The sequence below is a fragment of the Cinclus cinclus genome, chromosome 33 (assembly GCF_963662255.1).
Source record: "Cinclus cinclus chromosome 33, bCinCin1.1, whole genome shotgun sequence".
NCBI lineage: Eukaryota > Metazoa > Chordata > Aves > Passeriformes > Cinclidae > Cinclus > Cinclus cinclus.
In genome coordinates, this window is record NC_085078.1 from 3,216,559 (window position 1) to 3,240,092 (window position 23,534).

General features: G+C 56.7%; 3 protein-coding genes across 3 annotated transcripts in view; all 3 read left to right on the plus strand.

Moving 5' to 3' along the window:
- The window catches only part of GRIPAP1 (GRIP1 associated protein 1), a 12,323-nt gene extending 807 nt beyond the window's left edge, over positions 1 to 11,516 (plus strand). Inside the window, exons 3-13 of the mRNA XM_062512036.1 lie at positions 443 to 535; positions 984 to 1,043; positions 1,658 to 1,765; positions 4,243 to 4,308; positions 5,631 to 5,687; positions 7,173 to 7,272; positions 8,565 to 8,674; positions 9,563 to 9,697; positions 9,778 to 9,871; positions 10,765 to 10,898; positions 11,124 to 11,516. Of these exons, the coding sequence (XP_062368020.1) occupies positions 443 to 535; positions 984 to 1,043; positions 1,658 to 1,765; positions 4,243 to 4,308; positions 5,631 to 5,687; positions 7,173 to 7,272; positions 8,565 to 8,674; positions 9,563 to 9,697; positions 9,778 to 9,871; positions 10,765 to 10,898; positions 11,124 to 11,195 (1,029 nt within the window). The 3' untranslated portion in view covers positions 11,196 to 11,516. The remainder of the gene's footprint in view (positions 1 to 442; positions 536 to 983; positions 1,044 to 1,657; positions 1,766 to 4,242; positions 4,309 to 5,630; positions 5,688 to 7,172; positions 7,273 to 8,564; positions 8,675 to 9,562; positions 9,698 to 9,777; positions 9,872 to 10,764; positions 10,899 to 11,123) is intronic.
- Positions 11,517 to 11,632: 116 nt separating this feature from the next.
- Positions 11,633 to 17,836, plus strand: TBC1D25 (TBC1 domain family member 25). Its single transcript, XM_062512037.1, has 8 exons — positions 11,633 to 11,958; positions 12,245 to 12,354; positions 12,444 to 12,595; positions 13,000 to 13,121; positions 13,202 to 13,411; positions 14,075 to 16,353; positions 17,466 to 17,610; positions 17,804 to 17,836. Exons 1-8 carry the CDS (start codon positions 11,854 to 11,856, stop codon positions 17,834 to 17,836), a joined length of 3,156 nt encoding a protein of 1,051 aa, XP_062368021.1. The 5' UTR covers positions 11,633 to 11,853.
- Positions 17,837 to 19,219: 1,383 nt separating this feature from the next.
- Positions 19,220 to 23,534, plus strand: part of WAS (WASP actin nucleation promoting factor) — a 4,999-nt gene continuing 684 nt past the window's right edge. Inside the window, exons 1-4 of the mRNA XM_062512038.1 lie at positions 19,220 to 20,183; positions 21,073 to 21,240; positions 22,337 to 22,423; positions 23,035 to 23,443. Of these exons, the coding sequence (XP_062368022.1) occupies positions 20,082 to 20,183; positions 21,073 to 21,240; positions 22,337 to 22,423; positions 23,035 to 23,443 (766 nt within the window). The 5' untranslated portion in view covers positions 19,220 to 20,081. The remainder of the gene's footprint in view (positions 20,184 to 21,072; positions 21,241 to 22,336; positions 22,424 to 23,034; positions 23,444 to 23,534) is intronic.

A 23,534-nucleotide genomic window follows, 5' to 3' on the forward strand; every position in this document is an offset into this window, starting at 1 on the left:
GGCCCCCCCAGGACCCCATAGAGACCCCAGAGACCCCATAGAGACCCCATAGAGACCCCATAGAGACCCCATAGGCCCCACAGAGACCCCATAGGCCCCATAGAGACCCCATAGGGACCCCATAGGCCCCCCCAGGACCCCATAGAGACCCCATAGAGACCCCATAGGCCCCCCAGGACCCCATAGAGACCCCATAGAGACCCCATAGGCCCCACAGAGACCCCATAGGCCCCATAGAGACCCCATAGGGACCCCATAGGCCCCCCAGGACCCCATAGAGACCCCATAGAGACCCCATAGAGACCCCATAGGCCCCATAGAGACCCCATAGAGACCCCATAGGGACCCCATAGAGACCCCATGGGCCCCCCAGGACCCCATAGAGACCCCATAGGCCCCATAGAGACCCCATAGGCCCCCCAGGACCGTGTGGGGTTTGCAGGCCCAGCGCTCTCTGCGGGATGCGAGCGAGGCGCGGGCGCAGGAACTGCGGGACAGCGAGAGCCAGAGGGAGAGGCTGCAGAGAGAGCTGCAGGTCTGGGGGCTCTGGGGGGTCCTGGGGGGATTTGGGGGGTCCTGATGGGGTTTAGGGGGGATTTGGGGAGAGGCTGCAGAGAGAGCTGCAGGTCTGGGGGCTCTGGGGGGTCCTGGGGGGATTTGGGGGGGATTTGGGGAGAGGCTGCAGAGAGAGCTGCAGGTCTGGGGGCTCTGGGGGGTCCTGGGGGGATTTGGGGGGGATTTGGGGAGAGGCTGCAGAGAGAGCTGCAGGTCTGGGGGCTCTGGGGGGTCCTGGGGGGATTTGGGGGGTCCTGGGGGGATTTGGGGGGGATTTGGGGGGTCCTGGGGGGATTTGGGGGATCCTGGGGGGGATTTGGGGGGGTTTTTTTGAAGGGGGGGGGGGGCACTCTTGAAGATTTTGGGAGATTTCTGGGGGTCCTCAGGAAGATTTTCGGGGTGCCCTGAACCCCCCAAATCCACCCCAGGTGTGCTCAGGTGAGCGGGACGAGCTGCGCCAGCGCCTGCACGAGGCTGAGGCTGCACAGGTGACCCCAAAATCCCCTCTGGGACCCCCCAAAATCCCCCCAGGGATCCCAAAAACCTTCCTGGGACCCCCAAAATCCCCCCAGAGACCCCCAAAAACACCCAAGGACCCCCAAAATCCTTCCTGGGACCCCCAAAATCCTCCAGGGACCCCCCAAAAATCCACTCAAGGACCCCCAGAAACCCCCCTGGGACCCCCAAAAACCTTCCTGGGACCCCCCCAAAAATCCCCCAGGGACCCCCAAAATCCTCCAGGGACCCCCAAAATCCCTCAAGGACCCCAAAAATCCCCACAGGGATCCCCCCAAAAATCCCCCCAGGGACCCCCCAAAACCCCCCCAGGGACCCCCCAAAACCTTCCTGGGACCCCCAAAATCCTCCTGGGACCCCCAAAATCCCTCAAGGACCCCCCAAAAATCCCCCCAAAATCCCTCAAGGACCCCCCCAAGGACCCCCAGAACCTTCCTGGGACCCCCAAAAATCCCCCAGGGACCCCCAAAATCCTCCAGGGACCCCCAAAATCCCTCAAGGACCCCAAAAATCCCCACAGGGACCCCCCCAAAAATCCCCTCAAGGACCCCCAAAACCCCCCTGGGACCCCCCAAAATCCCCCCAGGGACCCCCAAAAACCTTCCTGGGACCCCCAAAACCCCTCCCCATTTTTGGGGGACCCCCCCAGGAGCGGCTGCGGGAGGAGCAGGAGAAGGAGCAGGAACAGCTCCAGGTCAGGGGAATTTTGGGGGGATTTGGGGGAATTTTGGGGGAATTTGGGGAATTCTGGGGGAATTTTGGGGGGATTTGGGGAATTCTGGGGAATTTTGGGAGAATTTGAGGGAATTTTGGGGGGGATTTTGGGGAATTTTGGGGGGATTTTGGGGACTTTTGGGGACTTTTGGAGAATTTTGGGGGAATTTTGGGGAATTTTGGAGAATTTTGGGGGAATTTTGGGGAATTTGGGGGGATTTAGGGGAATTTTGGGGGATTTTGGGGGATTTGGGGGGATTTTGGGGAATTTTGGGGGATTTGGGGGGATTTTGGGGAATTTTGGAGAATTTTGGGGGAATTCGGGGGAATTTTGGGGGATTTGGGGGAATTCTGGGGAATTTTGGGGAAATTTTTGCAGAATTTAGGGGAATTTTGGGGAATTTTGGGGAGATTTTTGGGAGGATTCTTGGTAAATTTAGGGTGAATTTTGAGGGATTTTGGGTAAATTTTGGGGTGGTTTTTGGGAGAATTTGGATTGAATTTAAGGAGATTTTCGGGGGGTTTCGGGTTTTGTCCCAAATTTTCCCCAAATTGTCCCAAACTTTGCCCAAATTGTCCCAAATTCCCCCAAAAATCTCAAATTTTGCCCAAATTATCCCAAATTATCCCAAATTTTCCCCAAACTATGCCCAGATTGTCCCAACATTTTCCCCAATTTGCCCCAAAACTGCCCCAAACTGCCCCAAAAGTCCCAAAACTGCCCCAAACGTCCCAAAACTGCCCCAAACGTCCCAAAACTGCCCCAAACTGCCCCAAATGTCCCAAAACTGCCCCAAACTGCCCCAAAACTGCCCCAATTTGCCCCAATTTGCCCCAAACTGCCCCAAAACTGCCCCAAACTGCCCCAAATGTCCCAAATGTCCCAAAAGTGCCCCAAACTGCCCCAATTTGCCCCAAACTGCCCCAAAACTGCCCCAAAACTGCCCCAATTTGCCCCAAAACTGCCCCAAAAGTCCCAAAACTGCCCCAAATTGCCCCAAATATCCCAAAATGCCCCAAATGTCCCAAAACTGCCCCAAAAGTCCCAAAACTGCCCCAAAACTGCCCCAAAACTGCCCCAATTTGCCCCAAAACTGCCCCAATTTGCCCCAAACTGCCCCAATTTGCCCCAAACTGCCCCAATTTGCCCCAAACTGCCCCAATTTGCCCCAAAACTGCCCCAATTTGCCCCAAACTGCCCCAATTTGCCCCAAACTGCCCCAATTTGCCCCAAACTGCCCCAATCTGCCCCAAACTGCCCCAATTTGTCCCAATCTGCCCCAAAACTGCCCCAATTTGCCCCAAAACTGCCCCAATTTGCCCCAAACTGCCCCAAACTGCCCCAATTTGCCCCAATTTGCCCCAAACTGCCCCAAACTGCCCCAATTTGCCCCAAACTGCCCCAATTTGCCCCAAACTGCCCCAATTTGCCCCAATTTGCCCCAAACTGCCCCAAACTGCCCCAATCTGCCCCAAACTGCCCCAATTTGTCCCAAAACTGCCCCAATTTGCCCCAATTTGCCCCAAACTGCCCCAATCTGCCCCAAACTGCCCCAATTTGCCCCAAACTGCCCCAATTTGCCCCAAACTGCCCCAATCTGCCCCAAACTGCCCCAATTTGTCCCAATCTGCCCCAAAACTGCCCCAATTTGCCCCAAAACTGCCCCAATTTGCCCCAAACTGCCCCAAACTGCCCCAATTTGCCCCAATTTGCCCCCAACTGCCCCAAACTGCCCCAAACTGCCCCAATTTGCCCCAAACTGCCCCAATTTGCCCCAAACTGCCCCAATTTGCCCCAATTTGCCCCAAACTGCCCCAAACTGCCCCAATCTGCCCCAAACTGCCCCAATTTGTCCCAAAACTGCCCCAATTTGCCCCAAACTGCCCCAATCTGCCCCAAACTGCCCCAATTTGCCCCAAACTGCCCCAATCTGCCCCAAACTGCCCCAATTTGTCCCAAAACTGCCCCAAACTGCCCCAATTTGCCCCAATTTGCCCCAAACTGCCCCAATTTGCCCCAAACTGCCCCAAACTGCCCCAAACTGCCCCAATTTGTCCCAAAACTGCCCCAAACTGCCCCAATTTGCCCCAATTTGCCCCAAACTGCCCCAAACTGCCCCAATTTGCCCCAAACTGCCCCAAACTGCCCCAATTTGTCCCAATCTGCCCCAAAACTGCCCCAATTTGCCCCAAAACTGCCCCAAACTGCCCCAAAAGTCCCAAAACTGCCCCAATTTGCCCCAATTTGCCCCAAACTGCCCCAATTTGCCCCAAACTGCCCCAATTTGCCCCAAACTGCCCCAATTTGCCCCAAACTGCCCCAATTTGCCCCAAACTGCCCCAAACTGCCCCAAACTGCCCCAAACTGCCCCAATTTGCCCCAAACTGCCCCAATCTGCCCCAAACTGCCCCAATTTGTCCCAAAACTGCCCCAAACTGCCCCAATTTGCCCCTCAGGCAGCGTTGGGGGAGGAGCAGCGGCTGCGGGAGCGTCACGAGGCCGAGGCACGAGCCTTGAGACAGGTGGGACCCACCCCCCAAAAAAACCCAAAAAATAACCCCAAAACGGCCCCAAAAAAACCTCGGAACTGCCCCGGGACGGTTCCTAAAGTAGCACAAAAAATGCTCCAAAAATAGCACAAAAAAAGCCAAAAAATAGCACAAAAAAAATCCAAAAAACAGCAAAAAAATCAACCCCAAAATAGCATTAAAAAAGCTCAAAAAATAGCACAAAACCAGCCAAAAAATAACACAAAAACAACCCCAAAATAGCAGAAAAAAAATCTCAAAAAACAGCACAAAAAAAGTAAAAAAATAGCACAAAAACAGCCAAAAAATAGCACAAAAAAAAGCTCCAAAAAAGCACAAAAACAACCCCAAAATAGCATAAAAAAGCTCAAAAAATAGCACAAAAATAGCCAAAGAATAGCACAAAAAAGCCCAAAAAAACAGCAAAACAGCCCAAAATTGTCCCCTAAAAAAAACCAAAATAGCCCCAAAAATAACCCGGAACAGCCCCTAAAACTTCCCAAAAAAAGCCCAAAAATAGCCCCAAAAATCCCTCAAAAAATCCCCAAAAATCCCGAAAAAAATCCCCGAAAAAATCCCAAAAAATACCAAAAAATCTTCCAAAAAATCCCCAAAAAACCCCCAAAAATCCCTCAAAAAAACCCCCAAAAATCCCCAAAAAACCCCCAAAAATCCCCCAAAACCCCCAAAAAACCCCCAAGGATCCCTCAAAAAAAACCCAAAAAAGCCCCCAAAATCCCCAAAAATCCCCAAAAAAGCCCCAAAACCCCCCCAAAAATCCCCAAGAAACCCCCAAAACCCCCAAAAACCCCCAAAAACCCCCAAAACCACCCCAAAAATCCCCCAAAAATCCCCCAAAAAACCTCCAAAAATCCCTCAGAAAAGCCCCCCAAAACCCCCCAAAAACCCCCAAAAATCCCCAAAAAACTCCCCGAAATCCCCAAAAACCCCCCAAAAAACCCCTAAAAATCCGTCAGAAAAAACCCCCAAAAATCCCTCAAAAAATTCCCAAAAAAACCCCAAAAAACCCCCAAAAAAACCCCAAAAATCCCTCAAAAAATCCCCAAAAACCCCCAAGAATCCCTCAAAAAAAACCCAAAAAACCCCCCAAAAACCCCCAAAAAACCCCCAAAACCCCCCCAAAAATCCCCCAAAAACCCCCAAAAATCCCTCAAAACCCCCCAAAAATCCCCCAGAAACCCCCAAAACTCCCCCAAACCCCCCAAAAACCCAAAACCCCCAAAACTCCCCCAAACCCCCCAAAAACCCAAAACCCCCAAAACCCCCCAAAAACCCAAAACCCAAAACCCCCCCAGGAACTGAAGGACCTTCAGGCCGGGCAGCGCATCCTGGAGAAGAAAGGCAGCGCCGCCGTGAGCTGCTATTGATTGATTGATTGATTGATTTATTGATTGATTTATTCATTGATTGATTGATTGATTGATTCATTGATTGATTGATTGATTGATTGATTCATTGATTGATTGATTCATTGATTGATTTATTCATTTATTGATTGATTGATTCATTGATTCATTGATTGATTGATTGATTGATTGATTGATTGATTCATTGATTAATTGATTGATTTATTCATTTATTGATTGATTGATTGATTGATTGATTGATTTATTCATTGATTGATTGATTGATTGATTGATTTATCCATTTATTGATTGATTGATTGATTGATTTATCCATTTATTGATTGATTGATTCATTTATTTATTAATTTATTGATTGATTGATTGATTGATTGATTGATTTATCCATTTATTTATTCATCCGTTTATTTATTTATTCATTTATTGATTGATTGATTTATTCATTTATTGATTTATCCATTTATTGATTGATTGATTCATTTATTTATTAATTTATTGATTGATTGATTGATTGACTTATTCGTTTATTTATTCATCCGTTTATTTATTTATCCATTTATTTATTTATCTGTTTATTTATTTATTGATTTATTGATTTATTCATTTATTGATTTATTCATTTATTTATTTATTGATTCATTTATTCATTTATTTATTTATTCATTTATTTATTGATTGATTTATTGATTTATCCATTTATTTATTTATTCGTTTATTTATTGATTGATTGATTTATTTATCCATTTATTTATTTATTCGTTTATTTATTTATCCATTTATTTATTTATCCATTTATTTATTTATCCATTTATTTATTTATCCATTTATTTATTTATTTATTTATTTATTCATTTATTTATTTATTCATTTATTTATTTATCTGTTTATTTATTGATTGATTGATTGATTTATTCATTTATTTATTTATTCATTTATTTATTTATTCATTTATTTATTTATCCATTTATTTATTCATTTATTTATCCGTTTATTTATTTATCCGTTTATTTGTTTATCCATTTATTTATCCATTTATTTATTTATTTATTTATTTATTTATTTATTATTTTTGGGGGGTTCATTTATTTATTTATTCATTTATTTATTTATTCATTCATTTATTCATTTATTTATTTATTCATTTATTTATTTATCCGTTTATTTATTTATCCGTTTATTTATTTGTTCATTAATTTATTTATTCATTCATTTATTTATTCATTCATTCATTTATTTATTCATTTATTTATTTATTCATTTATTTATTCATTCATTCATTTATTTATTTATTATTTTTGGGGGGGGGATGGGTACAAACCCCAAACAATTTTTCTCAATCATCCCCCCCTTTTTTTTTTTTTTTCCCCTTTTATATAAAAATGAATTTTTTTTATTATTATTATTTTTTTCTTTTTTTTTTTTTTTTTTGGGGGGGGGGGAAATCCCAAAACCGTGCCCGAATTTTGGTTGCAGCTGAAGGATTTGAGGAGGCAGCTGCAGCTGGAGCGGCGTCGCGGAGAGCGGCTGCAGGAACGGCTGCAGGAGCTGCTGCTGCCAGCCAGGAACCGCTCAGGTGTGGGGGGAAAAATAGATCCCAAAATACAGGTGTGGGGTGGGGAGAGGGTCATAGATCCCAAAATACAGGTGTGGGGTGGGGAGAGGGTCATAGATCCCAAAATACAGGTGTGGGGCGGGGAGAGGGTCATAGATCCCAAAATACAGGTGTGGGGCGGGGAGAGGGTCATAGATCCCAAAATACAGGTGTGGGGCGGGGAGAGGGTCATAGATCCCAAAATACAGGTGTGGGGCGGGGAGAGGGTCATAGATCCCAAAATACAGGTGTGGGGTGGGGAGAGGGTCATAGATCCCAAAATACAGGTGTGGGGCGGGGAGAGGGTCATAGATCCCAAAATACAGGTGTGGGGCGGGGAGAGGGTCATAGATCCCAAAATACAGGTGTGGGGCGGGGAGAGGGTCATAGATCCCAAAATACAGGTGTGGGGCGGGGAGAGGGTCATAGATCCCAAAATACAGGTGTGGGGTGGGGAGAGGGTCATAGATCCCAAAATACAGGTGTGGGGCGGGGAGAGGGTCATAGATCCCAAAATACAGGTGTGGGGCGGGGAGAGGGTCATAGATCCCAAAATACAGGTGTGGGGTGGGGAGAGGGTCACCTTGAAAAGGAGAGAAACGGGGAAAAGGTTCAGTGGGAGGTTGAGGGGAATGGGGAGGGAATTTGGGTTTAAATGGGGGGGGATTGGGATTGAAATGGGGAAAATTCTGCTAAAAATGGGGGGAAATTCTGCTAAAAATGGGGGGAAATTCCGCTTAAAATGGGGGAAAACTCTGCTAAAAATGGGGAAAATTCTGCTTAAAATGGGTGAAAATTCTGCTTAAAATGGGGGAAAATTCCATTGAAAATGGGGGAAATTCCGCTTGAAATGGGGGAAAATTCCACTCAGAATGGGAGAAAATTCCACTTGAAATGGGGGAAAATCCCCCCAAAAAATTCCACTCAAAATGGAGGGAAACTGGGAAAAGAAATTGATGGTGGGAGGGTCACCCTAAAATTTGGGATGAGATTTTGGGGTCCCTGACGGAATTTTGGGATTCCTTGACAGAATTTTGGGATCCCTGATGGAATTTTGGAAATTCCTGACGGAATTTTGGGATCCCTGACGGAATTTTGGGATCCCTGACGGAATTTTGGGATTCCCTGACGGAATTTTGGCATTCCCTGACGGAATTTTGGGATTCCCTGACGGAATTTTGGGATCCCTGACGGAATTTTGGGATTCCCTGACGGAATTTTGGGATTCCCTGACGGAATTTTGGGATTCCCTGACGGAATTTTGGGGTCCCCAGGGCTGGAGGAGCTGGGATTGGACGGGGGCTCCCCTGGGCGGGGCCCGGGCGGTGACAGCAGCTCCGTGTCCTCATTGGGCCGCGACGGCTCCGCCCCCGGCAGCACCAAGGTGGGCGTGGCCTCGGGGGAAAAAAAGGGGGGCGGGGCCCGGAAATGGTCGCGGTTGGGTGTGGCTCTGTGGGCGTGGATTGGGAAACGGGGCGTGATCCGGAAGTGGGTGTGGTTTGTGGGGGTGGGGTGGCGTGGGTGGGGCCAAGCGGTTGTGTGGTTTTGATTAACGGCGTGGTTTAATTGGGGTATTTAAATTAGGGGGTGTGGCCATGTGTGGGGGTAGCTTTGAAGGGTGTGGCCGTGTGGGTGTGGCTTAATTAGGGCGCAGTTAATTTGGGTGTGGCACGATTGGGGCGTGGCTTAAACAGGTGTGGGTTTTGTGGGTGTGGCTCAATTAGGGTGCAATTAATTTGGGGTGTGGCGTGATTTGGGCGTGGTTCAAACGGGTGTTGCCCGGCATGGGTGGGGTTTAAGAGGGTGTGACCTAATTTGCATAACTGCTTTAGGGTGTGGTTTTATTATGGGCGTGGCTTATATGGGTGTGGTTCAATGACACAATTGGGGTGTGGCTTAACTGGGTGCGACCTTATGTGGGTGTGGCTTAAGAGGGTGTGACCCGATTTAAGTAATTATGGGTGCGAGTTAATTATGGGTGTGGCTTAGATGGGTGTGGCACAATTGCGGAACGGTCGGGGTGTGGCTTGTTTGGGGGTGTGGTTTGAATGGGCGTAACCCGACGTGGGCGTGGCTTAAGAGTGTGTGACCTAATTAACATACATTCGGGGCGTGGCTTAAATACGGGTGTGGTTTCTATAAGGTGATGGGGGTGTGGCCTGATGTGGGCGTGGCCTTTTCCCTTTTACGACCAAACCTGGCTTTGAGGGCGTGGCGCTTTTTTTGATGGGCGTGGCCTGAGACTGACCCCGCCCATCCCCTCCTGTCGCAGTCGGGCTCGGGCAGCCCCGGGGGCGGCAGCGCCGGGGGGGTCCCAGGTGGGGGCGGCCTCTCCCCGGCGGAGGTGGCCGAGCTGTTCCAGCGCCTGGCCCAGAGCCAGCAGGAGCGCTGGCTGCTGGAGGAGAAGGTACTGGGAGCACTGGGAGGGACTGGGAGGGCGTCCCGGGAGGACGGCGGGTGTCGTTCACCCCGGGGTTTCCTGCTCAGGTGAGGCACCTGGAGGTGTCGAGCGCGTCCATGGCCGAGGATCTGTGCAGGAAAAGCGCCATCATCCAGAGCTTCGTGCGGGACAGCCGCACAGGTGAGGGGGCACGCCCGTGTGGGCTTCACCTGGGGGGGGGGTATCACCTGTATCGGTGTCACCTGTATCGGTGTCACCTGTATCGGTGTCACCTGTATCGGTGTCATCTGTAGCCCCTCACCTGTCCCGGTGTCACCTGTATCGGTGTCACCTGTACTGGTGTCACCTGTATCGGTGTCACCTGTCACGGTGTCACCTGTATCGGTGTCACCTGTATCGGTGTCACCTGTATCCCCTCACCTGTCCCAGTGTCACCTGTACCACTGTCACCTGTACTGGTGTCACCTATATCGGTGTCACCTGTATTAGTGTCACCTGTCTCGCCTCACCTGTCCCGGTGTCACCTGTATCGGTGTCACCTGTATCGGTGTCACCTGTACTGGTGTCACCTGTATCCCCTCACCTGTCACGGTGTCACCTGTATCGGTGTCACCTGTATCGGTGTCACCTGTATCCCCTCACCTGTCCCGGTGTCACCTGTATCGGTGTCACCTGTCCCGGTGTCACCTGTATCGGTGTCACCTGTACCGGTGTCACCTGTATCCCCTCACCTGTCCCGGTGTCACCTGTACCGGTGTCACCTGTACTGGTGTCACCTATATCGGTGTCACCTGTATTAGTGTCACCTGTCTCGCCTCACCTGTCCCGGTGTCACCTGTATCGGTGTCACCTGTATCCCCTCACCCATCCTTGTGTCACCTGTCCCGGTGTCACCTGTATTGGTGTCACCTGTGTCACCTGTATCCCCTCACCTGTCCTTGTGTCACCTGCCCTGGTGTCACCTGTATCGGTGTCACCTGTATCCCCTCACCTGTCTTTGTGTCACCTGTACCGGTCTCACCTGTCCCAGTCTCACCTGTCCCAGTCTCACCTGTGCCTTCACCTGTCCCCAGAGGCCGTGGGGCCCTCGGGGCCACCCCGGCGCGGGGCGGGGGCGGGGCCAGGTGAGGAGGGGCTGCGGGAGATGAACAAGAAACTGCAGAACCTCCTGGAGGAGCAGCTGACCAAGAACCTGCACCTGGCACAGGTGAGGGGGTGTGGCCTAAATGGGTGTGTTTCGAGATGGGCGTGGCCTTAAAGGGGCATGGTTTAACTTTGGGGTTGTGGCATGAGCTGCGACATCCCTGAGTGAATTAAAGGGTTAAAGTGGAGGCGGGGCTTTCACCGGTGGGTGTGGCCAGTCAGTAGGGCGTGGCCTCGCCCAGTGGGCGTGGTCTTTGCCCCCACCCCCCTTCCGTTCCCTCCTTTCCAGGACCTGGAGTCGCTGTCCCAGGAGCTGGCGCACCTCAGGAAGGAACAAGCGCCCCCCCCGGGACCCCCCTGAGGGGCGGGGCTTCTCCCCTGCCCCTCCCCCCGCAAGCTCCGCCCCCCGGACGGGGCGCTGCTGCAGGAGAGGCGTTGCCCCTTTAAGGACGCGGTGGGCCTCACTGGCGTTGCCCCTTTAAGGCAGGATGGTTCCTTAACGTGGCGTTGCCGCTTTAAGGGCGGCCCCCGGAGGGCATCGCCCCTTTAAGACTGGGGGAGGCGGTCCCCGCCGCGGGGTTGCCCCTTTAAGAAGGAAGTGGTCCCCGCTCCGGCGTTGCCCGTTTAAGGGGGTCCCGCATGCGCCCCCCCCCCCCCTTCCCCTCTAATAAACCCGATGTGAATCGCTGCCTGTGACGTCATTTCGCTGCGCTGGGAGGGGGTAAGCTGAGGCGGTGACGTCATCAGAAGAACCCGCCCCGTGACGTCACTTCCGCGCGCTGCCCCGGATGTTGTTGCCGCGGCCGCGGCCGCAGGACGGACACGGGTTCGGCGCGGCTCCGGATCCCATCCCCCCCCGCCCCGCCACAACCGCGCACCGTCCAGCCGGGGGGGCGCGGCGTGACGTCAGCACGGTGACGTAACAGCAGGCTCCCGCTTCCCCGGTTTGGGGGGGGGGCGGCGGCGGCGAAACCCCCCCAAACCCCCTCCCCCCACCCCCGCTGAGACCCCGCCCCAACATGGCGGCGGCGACGGGGGGTGGGGCCTCGCCGGGGGGCGGGGCCGGCTTCGGGGGCGGTGCCGCGCTGGAGGAGGAGTGCGAGGTTGTGCGCGTGCGCGTCAAGGTAAGGGGTGGAGCCTGGAAGGGTGTGGTTACCTCATTAGCATTGAGGGCGGGGTTATTTGCGGGGAGTCACGTGGACTCAGGCAGCCAATCAGCTCGGGGGAGCGTTTCCGTGGCGTCGACGCCAGGCAGGAAATTTTCCCGCCTCTCGCGTCACGTGGGGTCAAGCAGCCAATCAGCGGCGCGGGAGGCGCTGGGTGGTGAGGGCGCTGCGCCGCCATGTTGGATCGCCGTGAGGGGCCGGGGGCTCCGGGATCCTCCGGGATCTCCTAACGCTCCTCCCGCAGAAGAACGAGGGCCAGCAGCCGCCCGAGTTCCGTTCGTTCGCCGTGGACCCGCAGATCACGTCGCTGGACGTGCTGCAGCACATCCTGGCCCGGGCCTTTGACCTGCAGGGGTGAGCAAAACCCCCCGGGTTTCCCCTCGAGGCACACCTGGGACCCCCCAGCCATGAACATCCAGGTGAGTTCGCCTGTCTCCCCTCAGGAAGAAAAGCTTCGTCCTGAGCTTTGCGGCGCGGGACGGGCAGGGCCAGGACACCTTTGTGCCTCTGCTGAGCGATGGTGACCTGGCCAACGCCTTCACCTGCGCCCGGCCCACCTTGAGGCTGCGCCTGGATGTCAGGAACCCCCCTGACAGTGAGTGACGCACCTGGGACACACCTGGGATACATTTGGGTGGGTGCAGACACGCCTGGGACATACCTGGGATGTTCACAGACACGCGTGGGATACGTTTAGGTGGGAGAAATGTCCTGGGACGCACCTGGAGTACACATGGAACGCGCCTGCATGGTGGGGACACGCCTGGAGTACACCTAGGGAGGGAGAACGCACTTGGGACATACCTGGGGTAGTCACAGACACACCTGAGACGCACTCAGGACACCCCTCAGCGGGACATACCTGGGTTTTGAGTGGGTGTCAGGAGCTGCTGGGTGCCTGTGGGAGGCTCAGGTGTGTGAGGTGGGGGGTCAGAGGAGTCTCAGGTACCCGTGGCTCAGGTGTGTGAGGTGCCCGTGGCTCAGGTGTGCTGTCCCCAGGCCCGCTGCTGGAGGACTGGGACATCATCAGCCCACGGGAGGTGGCGGCGGCCGAGCCGGTCCCCGAGCGCCGCTCGCTGCTGGCGGCCGCCCTGCCCTTCACCCAGGCCCTGCTGGCACAGGTGAGCACACCTGGCACGGGTGTGAGCTCTCACAGGGGGCTCTCTTGGGCATCCCAGTGACGCCAGCGCCGTTCCCGCAGGTGGGCCGGACGCTGGCGCGGGCGCAGGCGGCTCTGGCGTGGCCTGAAGGGACCCCGGCGGTGTCCCCACCCCCTCCCCCTCCCCCACCCTGCGCTCCCCTGAGCGACGCTGACCTGAGGACGTACCTGGGCCCAGGTGGGCGCCTGCTGCGGCCCCAGGACCTGCGGCTGCACGTGTTCCATGGTGGAGTCGAGCCCGGCCTGCGCAAGGTGAGAGCGCGGGAGCTCCTTGGGACGCACCTGGGATGTGCCTGGGACACGCCTGCGGGGTTGTGGTCACACCTGGGGCACACCTGGAGGGTTCCGATCCACACCTGAGACACCTTTGGGGGGTTCTGGTCTAGCCTGAGTTACAGTTGGGGGTTCCTGATGCCAGCTCAGCCACACCTGGGGATGCTCCGATCCATCCTGACCAGCACCTGAGCATTCTGGTTTCTACCTGAGGTCATCTCTGACCTTCTCTGATTCCCACTTAACCCCATGCAGGTGTTCTGGTGTTACCTGCTGGGTGTATTCCTGCTCTCACCTGGCCCCATTTAACCCCATACAGGTGTTCTGGCCCTGTCCCTGTTCTCACTTGTCCTCATCCCCTCACACAGGTGTATCCCTGCTCTCACCTGTCCCCACCCCCCACACACAGGTGTATCCCTACTCTCACCTCTCCCCACACAGGTGTATCCCTGCTCTCACCTCTCCCCACTCCCCACACAGGTGTATCCCTGCTCTTACCTGTCCCCACCCCCCCCCCCCCCAGGTGTATCCCTGCTCTCACCTGTCCCCACCCCCACACACAGGTGTATCCCTGCTCTCATCTCTCCCCACCCCCCCCCCCAGGTGTATCCCTGCTCTCACCTCTCCCCACCCCCCACACAGGTAGTCTGGCGTTACCTCCTCAACGTTTTCCCCGCCGGCCTCACGGGCCAGGAGCGCCTTTCCCACCTGCGCCTCAAAGCGGCCGAGTACTCCTCCCTCAAGGTGGCTCTGGCCGCCCGCGCCGCGCCGGCCGAGCTGGCCCAGGTGGCCGCGTCCGTCCGCAAAGACGTGGTTCGCACCGACCGCGCCCACCCGTATTTCGGCGGCCCCGAGGAAGGTCACCCTCACCTGGCCGCTCTCCAGTCCCTCCTGACCACCTTCGCCTTGGGCCACCCTCGTTTGTCCTACTGCCAGGGCATGTCGGACGTGGCCGCTCCTCTCTTGGCCGTGTTGGACGACGAAGCTCAAGCTTTTCTCTGTTTCTGCTCTTTGATGCGTCGCCTCGCCCCTCGATTCCGCCCAGGTGGCCGCGGGCTAGCTCGGGCCTTCGCTCACCTGCGGCGTCTCCTCCGCCGCGCCGATCCGGCGTTTTGGGCGTTCCTGGCGGCTCGGGGCGCTCACGATTTGTTGTTTTGTTACCGGTGGTTGTTGTTGGAGCTCAAGCGCGAGTTCGCCTTCGAGGACGCTCTCAAGGTGTTGGAGATCACCTGGAGTTCGTTACCGCCTGCGCCGCCCCCGCCCCCCGAAGGGGTCCCGCTGCTCGGGGCGCCCCTGGGCGCTCGTAGGGCGGGGAGGGGGCTGAGGGAACGGCGGGGGTTGAGGCCGAAACCGCCGAGGAGGAGGAGGAGGAGGAGGAAGGAGGAGGAGGAGGAAGATGGTGCTGAAGGTTCTGGCGGTGGCCTCAAAGCTTCCGGTGATATCCCAGGTGGTCCTGAGAGCTCCGGTGGTAGCCCAGGGCATCTCAAGGCTTCCAGTGACGGAGCTGAAGGTTCCAGAAGCTCTGGAGATGTCCCCAGGAATCCCAAGGACGTCCAGGAGGATCCCAAAAGCTCCGGAGATGTCCCCAAGAATCCCAAGGACGTCCAGGAGGATCCCAAAAGCTCCGGAGATGTCCCCAGGAATCCCAAGGATGTCCAGGAGGATCCCAAAAGCTCCGGAGATGTCCCCAAGAATCCCAAGGACGTCCAGGAGGATCCCAAAAGCTCCGGAGATGTCCCCAAGAATCCCAAGGACGTCCAGGAGGATCCCAAAAGCTCCGGAGATGTCCCCAGGAATCCCAAGGACGTCCAGGAGGATCCCAAAAGCTCCGGAGATGTCCCCAAGAGCCTCAACGACATTCAGGGGTGTCCCAAAAGCTCTGCAGATGTCCCCAACGGTCCCAAGAGCTCCAGTGATGTTCTAGAAGGTCCCAAGAACTCCAGAGTTGTCACCAAGAGTCCCAAGGACATCCAGGAGGGTCCCAAGAGCTTTAAGAACATTCAGGAAGGTTCTGAGAGTTCCAGGGATGTCCCCGAAGGTCCCGAGAGCTCCAGGAAGGTTTGGGGGAGACCCCCCAGGGATGCTGGAGAAGTCCCCGAGGGCTCCAAGGACTCGGGGTCAGGTGGCCCCAGGAAGGTGGAGGAAGGCACCGACGCCCTGGAGATGGACCAGAGACCCCAGAGCCTCTGCTGGGGGCACGGGGGGGACCCCAAAGAGGGACGAGGTGACCCCAAAAAAGGACAGGATGACCCCAGAGAGGGACGTGAGCCGAGAGAAGGAAAAGATGACCCCGAAAAAGGACGAGATGACCCCAAAGAAGGAGACGACCCCAAAGAGGGACTCGATGACCCAAGAGAAGCACGAGATGACCCCGGAGAGGTCCACGATGACCTTGGAGAAGGCCACAATGACCCCAGGGATGACCACCGTGACCCCAGACGTGACCACCGCGACCTCGAGCAAGAACGTGACCCCGGATGCGGCTACCGTGACCTTAAGCGTGGCCACCGCGACCCGAGTCGCGACCACCACGCCTACACCAACCCAAGCGCCCCCGACGACCCTTGGGGCGGCCGTTGGGCTTGGGAAGACCCTTCCACCTCCTCTTCCTCGTCGTGCTCCTCGTGCTCCTCGGGCTCCTCCTCGGACGAGGAGGTGACGGTAGAAGACGACGGCGCGCCGTTGCCGCCTCCGGAAGAGCTCGGCCAGGGCAACCCGTTCCTGCTGTTCGTGTGCCTGGCCATGCTGCTGGAGCAGCGCGACGCCGTCATGGCGCGGGCCGGCGACTACAACGAGGTGGCCATGCACTTCGACCGCCTGGTGCGCCGGCACCACCTGGGCCGGGTCCTGCGCCGCGCCAAGGGGCTCTTCGCGAGGTACCTGGAGGGGTGGGGGGCACCCCAGATGGGACCCGCTTCGGGGTAACGGCGGTGGGGAGAGAGGGTGGGGCGGTGTGAGGTTGTTGTGGGTCTGTAGGACAATGGGGGGACCCCATGAAACATCTCCAGGAGGTTCTGGGGTCACCATGGGGGCTCTTTGGTCACTTTGGGGTCTGTAGGACAATGGGGGGACCCCATGAAACATCTCCAGGAGGTTCTGGGGTCACCATGGGGGCTCTTTGGTCACTTTGGGGTCTGTAGGACAATGGGGGGACCCCATGAAACATCTCCAGGAGGTTTTGGGGTCACCATGGGGGCTCTTTGGTCACTTTGGGGTCTGTAGGACAATGGGGGGACCCCATGAAACATCTCCAGGAGGTTTTGGGGTCACCATGGGGGCCCTTTGGTCACTTTGGGGTGTGTAGGACAATGGGGGGACCCCATGAAACATCTCCAGGAGGTTTTGGGGTCACCATGGGGGCCCTTTGGTCACTTTGGGGTCTGTAGGACAATGGGGGGACCCCATGAAACATCTCCAGGAGGTTCTGGGGTCACCATGGGGGCCCTTTGGTCACTTTGGGGTGTGTAGGACAATGGGGGGACCCCATGAAACATCTCCAGGAGGTTTTGGGGTCACCATGGGGGCCCTTTGGTCACTTTGGGGTCTGTAGGACAATGGGGGGACCCCATGAAACATCTCCAGGAGGTTCTGGGGTCACCATGGGGGCTCTTTGGTCACTTTGGGGTCTGTAGGACAATGGGGGGACCCCATGAAACATCTCCAGGAGGTTTTGGGGTCACCATGGGGACCCCATAAAATGTCGCTCCCCCTCCCAAGGCCACCAGAGGGACCCCAAGGGCCACCAAGGTGACCCCAAATCCACCAAGGTGACCCCAAATCCACCAAGGTGACCCCAAATCCACTCTGGGGACCCCAAATCCACCCCGAGGTCAGCAGGGACCACCCCCCCCCCCCCCCCATGGCAGCAGAGACCCCTCCCAGTACAAACCAGTACAGCCCAGTGCCTCCCTGCTGGGTTCTGCATCTCCGTGGGACATCCCAACATAAACCAGTATGAACCAGTACAAACCAGTACGAACTGCTGGGAACTCCCTGGATATGCGTTGCCTTGGGCATGACCGGTATGAACCAGTACAAACCAGTATGAACGACTGGGAGCTCCGTGGATCTGCGTTGCGTTGGGCCTGACCGGTACAAACCAGTATGAACCAGTATGGAGCTGGGAGCCCAACTGGGAGCCCCACATGCGTCGCCTTGTGCCGGACCAGTATGGACCAGTATGGACCAGTGCCTTGCCCTGGCCTTCAGCCATCCCAGCACACACCAGTATGGACCAGTATGGAACAGTCCGGCAGCCACACTGGGAGCTCTTCACCGGCGTGGCCTTGCACCCTCCCAGTATGGACCAGTACAAACCAGTCCAGAGCTCGCCCAGGATTTCTTCACCCATGTGGCCTTGTGTCCTCCCAGTATGGACCAGTACAGACCAGTATGGACCGGTAGGGTGCCCCCACTGCTGTGTTGATGCCCAATAGGCCTTCTCCCAGTATGGACCAGTATAAACCAGTTCCTGCCCCCTGCCCTGGGTGCCTTCTCCCCTCCCCCCCCCTTTATTTATTGCCCCTCCCCCCCTCACCCGGGGGGGGTCCCGGGGGGGTCCCAGAGGGGCCGGAACCACCAATAAAGGATGGCTGATACTGGTGTGCTCCCAGTATGGACTGGGAGGGACTGGGAGGGGACTGGGGGCTCCCAGTATGGACTGGGAAAGGGTTTGGGAGATCCCAGTATGGACTGGGAGGGGACTGGGGGCTCCCAGTATTTACTGGGAAGGGACTGGGGGCTCCCAGTATGGACTGGGAGGGGACTGGGGGCTCCCAGTATGGACTGGGAGGGGACTGGGGGCTCCCAGTATGGACTGGGATGGGACTGGGAAAGGATGTGGGAGATCCCAGTATGGACTGGGAAGGGATTTACCCTTCCCAGTATGATCTGGGAGGGTGTGGTCAGGGGGCGGGGCCAGGACTGGGATTTTCCCAGTGTTCCCAGTTTGCTCCCATCGCTGGCTGAGGGTGCTCCCAGTCCGTCCCTCCAGACCCTCCCAGTCTCCCCAGTTCCCATCCCAGTGCTCCCAGTTCTCCCCCCCAGTCCCCCCCAGTTCCCATCCCACTTCCTCCCAGTCGCTCCCAATTCTCCCTCCCAGTCCCTCCAGTCCCTCCCAGTTCCCCCCCAGTTCCCTCCCAGTTCCCTGTTCAAGGTCCCCAGTCCCTCCCAGTCCCCCCAGTCCCTCCCAGTTCCCCTCCAAGTCCCTCCCAGTCCCTCCCAGTCCCCTCCCAGTCCCCCCGGCTCCCCCCCAGTCCCTCCCAGTTCCCTGTTCAAGGTCTCCAGTCCCTCCCAGTCCCCCCAGTTCCCCCCAGTCCCTCCCAGTCCCCCCCCCCAGTCCCCCCCAGTCCCTCCCAGTTCCCTCCCAGTTCCCCCCAGTCTCCCCAGTCCCCTCCCAGTTCCCCTCCAAGCTCCTCCCAGTCCCCCCCTAATTCTCCCTCCCAGTCCTCCCCAGTCACTCCCAGTCCCTCCCAGTCCCTCCCAGTCCCCTCCCAGTCCCCCCAGTTCCCCCCCCCAGTCCCTCCCAGTTCCCTGTTGAAGATCCCCAGTCCCTCCCAGTCCCCCCAGTCCCTCCCAGTTCCCCCAGTTCCCCCCCCCCAGTCCCTCCCAGTTCCCTGTTGAAGATCCCCAGTCCCTCCCAGTCCCCCCAGTCCCTCCCAGTCCCCCCAGTTCCCCCCCCAGTCCCCCCAGTTCCCCCCCCAGTCCCTCCCAGTTCCCCTCCCAGTTCCTCCCAGTTCCCCTTTCAAGGTCCCCAGTCCCCCCCAGTCCCTCCCAGTTCCCCCAGTTCCCCTCCCAGTCCGGAGGTGACGTCCCCTCCACCTTTGGGTGCTTCCGGCCGGAAGAGGCCCCGGGGGGACCCCGAGCTTTTGGGTTTGGGGCGTTCGGGGAATTTTGGGGTGTCCAATTTTGGGGGGGGAGGGGGAGGGTTGAGGTTTCCCACAATTTTTTTGGGGTATCCCGGTGATTTTTAGGCTATCCCAGAACTTTCGAGGTTTCCCAAGATTTTTTTTTTTGGGGTGTCCCGGTATTTTTTGGGGTTTCCCAGGACTTTCGAGGTTTCCTGGGATCTTTTGGGTTGTCCCAGGATTTTTTTGGGTTATCCCGGGTGGATTTTTGGGGTGTCCTGAGTGATTTTGGGATCTCCTGAGTGGATTTTTGGGATCTCCTGGGTGGATTTTTGGGTTATCCTGGGTGGATTTTTGGGGTGTCCCAGGATTTTGTGGGGTTATCCCGGTGATTTTCGGGTTATCCTGGGTGGATTTTTGGGGTGTTCTGGGTGATTTTTGGGATCTCCTGGGTGGAATTTTGGGGTGTCCGGGTGATTTTTGGGTTATCCCAGGTGGATTTTTGGGGTCTCCTGGGTGGAATTTTGGGATTTCCCAGGTGGTTTTTGGGTTATCCTGGTGAATTTTGGGTTATCCCGGGTGGATTTTTGGGGTGTCCCGGTGATTTTTGGGATCTCTTGGGTGGATTTTTGGGGTGTCCTGAGTGGATTTTTGGGGTTTCCCAGGATTTTTTTGAGCTGTCCCGGGTGGATTTTTGGGGTGTCCCAGTGATTTTTGGGTTATCCCGGGTGCATTTTTGGGGTCTCCTGGGTGGAATTTTGGGATTTCCCGGGTGGATTTTTGGGGTGCCCCAGGATTTTGGGATGAGCCGGGGGGGGCGGCAGGGGGGGGACAACGTCCCCTCGGAGCTGCTCGGGGAGGAGGAAAACGCGCGAGTGTTCGAACTGCTGGGCAGGAAATGTGTGGTGAGCTACTGGGATGGACTGGGATGGACTGGGATGGACTGGGGGGGACTGGGGGGGACTGGGAGAGGGACTGGGACGGACTGGGAGGGACTGGGGGGGACTGGGAGGGACTGGGAGGGACTGGGGGGGACTGGGAGAGGGACTGGGACGGACTGGGAGGGACTGGGAGGGACTGGGGGGGACTGGGAGGGACTGGGAGAGGGACTGGGACGGACTGGGAGGGACTGGGAGGGACTGGGGGGGACTGGGAGAGGGACTGGGACGGACTGGGAGGGACTGGGGGGGACTGGGGGGGACTGGGAGAGGGACTGGGAGGGACTGGGATGGACTGGGAGGGACTGGGGGGGACTGGGGGGGACTGGGATGGACTGGGAAGGGACTGGGAGAGGGACTGGGACGGACTGGGAGGGACTAGGGGGGACTGGGAAGGGATTGGGAGAGGGACTGGGATGGACTGGGATGGACTGGGAGGGACTGGGAGAGGGACTGGGGGACACTGGGACGGACTGGGAGGGACTGGGGTGGACTGGGATGGACTGGGGGGGACTGGGAGGGAATGGGACAGACTGGGAGAGGGATTGGGATGGACTGGGAGGGACTGGGAAGGGACTGGGAGAGGGACTGGGATGGACTGGGAGGGACTGGGAGAGGGACTGGGGGACACTGGGACGGACTGGGAGGGACTGGGATGAACTGGGAGGGACTGGGGAGGACTGGGAAGCGATTGGGGGCCACTGGGGGGGACTGGGAGGGGATTGGGGGTCACTGGGAGGGAACTGGGAGGGAACCGGGAAGGATTTTTTTGTGTCCTTGGGCTGAATTTTGGGGTTTCTGGGCTGAATTTTGGGATCCCCAGGCCAAAGGCCGCTGAGTTTTGGGGTCCCCGCAGAGCCTGGGGACGGCCGTGGTGCAGCTGCTGGTGGCCGAGCCCGGGGGGGTCCCCAAAAATTCCGGGGGGGTCCCGGGGGGGTCCTGGAGCCTCCGGGGCTGCGGCGTCGCCTGCCTGGTCCGGGACAGCCCCCGGCGCTCGTATTTCATCCGAATCTTCCGCCTGCCCGTGAGTCCGGGGCACCCCGAAAACACCGGGGGACCCCAAAAACAACCGGGGGAGCCCGAAAACACCGGGGGACCCCGAAAACACCGGGGGAGCCAAAAAACAACCGGGGGAGCCCGAAAACAACCGGGGGAGCCCAAAAACAACCGGGGCACCCCGAAAACACCGGGGGAGCCCGAAAACAACCGGGGGAGCCCAAAAACAACCGGGGGAGCCCAAAAACAACCGGGGGAGCCCAAAAACACCGGGGGGACCCCAAAAACACCGGGGGGGACCCTAAAAACACCGGGGGACCCCGAAAACACCGGGGGAGCCAAAAAACAACCGGGGGAGCCCAAAAACAACCGGGGGAGCCCAAAAACAACCGGGGCACCCCGAAAACACCGGGGGAGCCCGAAAACACCGGGGGAGCCAAAAAACAACCAGGGGAGCCCAAAAACACCGGGGGGGACCCTAAAAACACCGGGGGGGACCCCGAAAACACCGGGGGACCCCGAAAACACCCGGGGGAGCCAAAAACACCGGGGGGGACCCCGAAAACACCGGGGGAGCCAAAAACAACCGGGGGAGCCCGAAAACACCGGGGGAGCCAAAAAACACCGGGGGAGCCCAAAAACACCGGGGGACCCCGAAAACACCGGGGGGGACCCTAAAAACACCGGGGGAGCCAAAAACAACCGGGGGGGACCCCGAAAACACCGGGGGACCCCAAAAACAACCGGGGGAGCCCGAAAACACCGGGGGGGACCCCGAAAACAACCGGGGGAGCCCGAAAACACCGGGGGGACCCCAAAAACACTGGGGGGGACCCTAAAAACACCGGGGGACCCCGAAAACACCGGGGGGGACCCCGAAAACACCGGGGGACCCCGAAAACACCGGGGGAGCCAAAAACACGGGGGGGACCCCGAAAACACCGGGGGAGCCAAAAACAACCGGGAGTGATTTTTGGGTGATTTTTGGGTGATTTCCGGGGTGATTTTTGGGTGATTTTTGGGTGATTTTTGGGTGATTTTGGGGTGATTTTTGGGTGATTTTTTGGGTGATTTTGGGGTAATTTTTGGGTGATTTCCGGGGTGTCTCTGCCCCATCCCCCCAGGCCGGGCTGCTCTGGTGGGAGCAGGAGCTGCAGGGGGGGATGGGCTACAAGAGCCCCACCCCCTTCTTCCACACCTTTGTCAGTCACGTGAGTGGGCGGGGCCGGGGAGGGTGGGACCGGTGGGCGGGGCTATGGAAATTGTGGTGGGCGGAGCAATTTTGGGTGTGGTAAAAGGGGAGGGGCTTAAATGGGTGGGGGAGGGTGGGCGTGACAAATTCATATGGGTGTGGTCTTGAGTGGGCGTGTCCAGTGGGTGTGGTGAGACATTACCATACAAGGAAAAAAATGGGTGTGGTCACGACTGGGCGTGGTCTTGTTATTGTGCATGACCATCTAAGGGAAAGTGGGTGTGGCCATCAGTGGGCGTGGCCTTTGTGCGACAGTCTCAATTGGGCATAACCATATAAGGGAAATTGGGGCGTGGTCTTAGATAATTTGTCTGTGACCATATAAGGGAGGTTGGGCGTGGCTTTTAGTGGGTGTGGCCTTTGATAGGCTCAACTGAGCATGGCCATATAAGGGGAGTGGGCGTGGTCATAAATGGGTGTGGCCTTGCGGTCAATTTGAGCATGACCATATAAGGGGAAAGGGGTGTGGCCATTTGTTGGGTGGGGCTACTTAATATGTAATGTGAAGTGGGTGTGGCTTGTGCGAGTGGGCGTGACCCCGCTGCTCACGGCCGCTCCTGATTGGCTCAGGAGGGGTGGGCGGGGCTGAACTTCGCCTCCGAGGCCGAGGCCGCCGCGTTCCAGGGGAGGGTCCAGGAGAGGCTCAGGAGGCGGCAGCAGCGCGCAGGTGAGAGACCCCTCCCCGAAATGCACCTGGGGAGCCCCAAATTGTACCTGGGGAGCCCTGAAATGCACCTGGGGAGCCCCAAAATGCACCTGGAGAGCCCCGAAATGCACCTGGGGAACCCCAAATTGTACCTGGGGAGCCCTGAAATGCACCTGGGGAGCCCCAAAATGAACTGGGAGCCCAAAATGTACCTGGGGAGCCCCAAATTGTACCTGGGGAGCCCCAAAATGCACCTGGAGAGCCCCGAAATGCACCTGGGGAACCCCAAATTGTACCTGGGGAGCCCCAAAAATGGAACTGGGACCCCAAAATGTACCTGGGGAACCCCAAAATTGTACCTGGGGAGCCCCAAATTGTACCTGGGGAGCCCTGAAATGCACCTGGGGAGCCCCAAAATGCACCT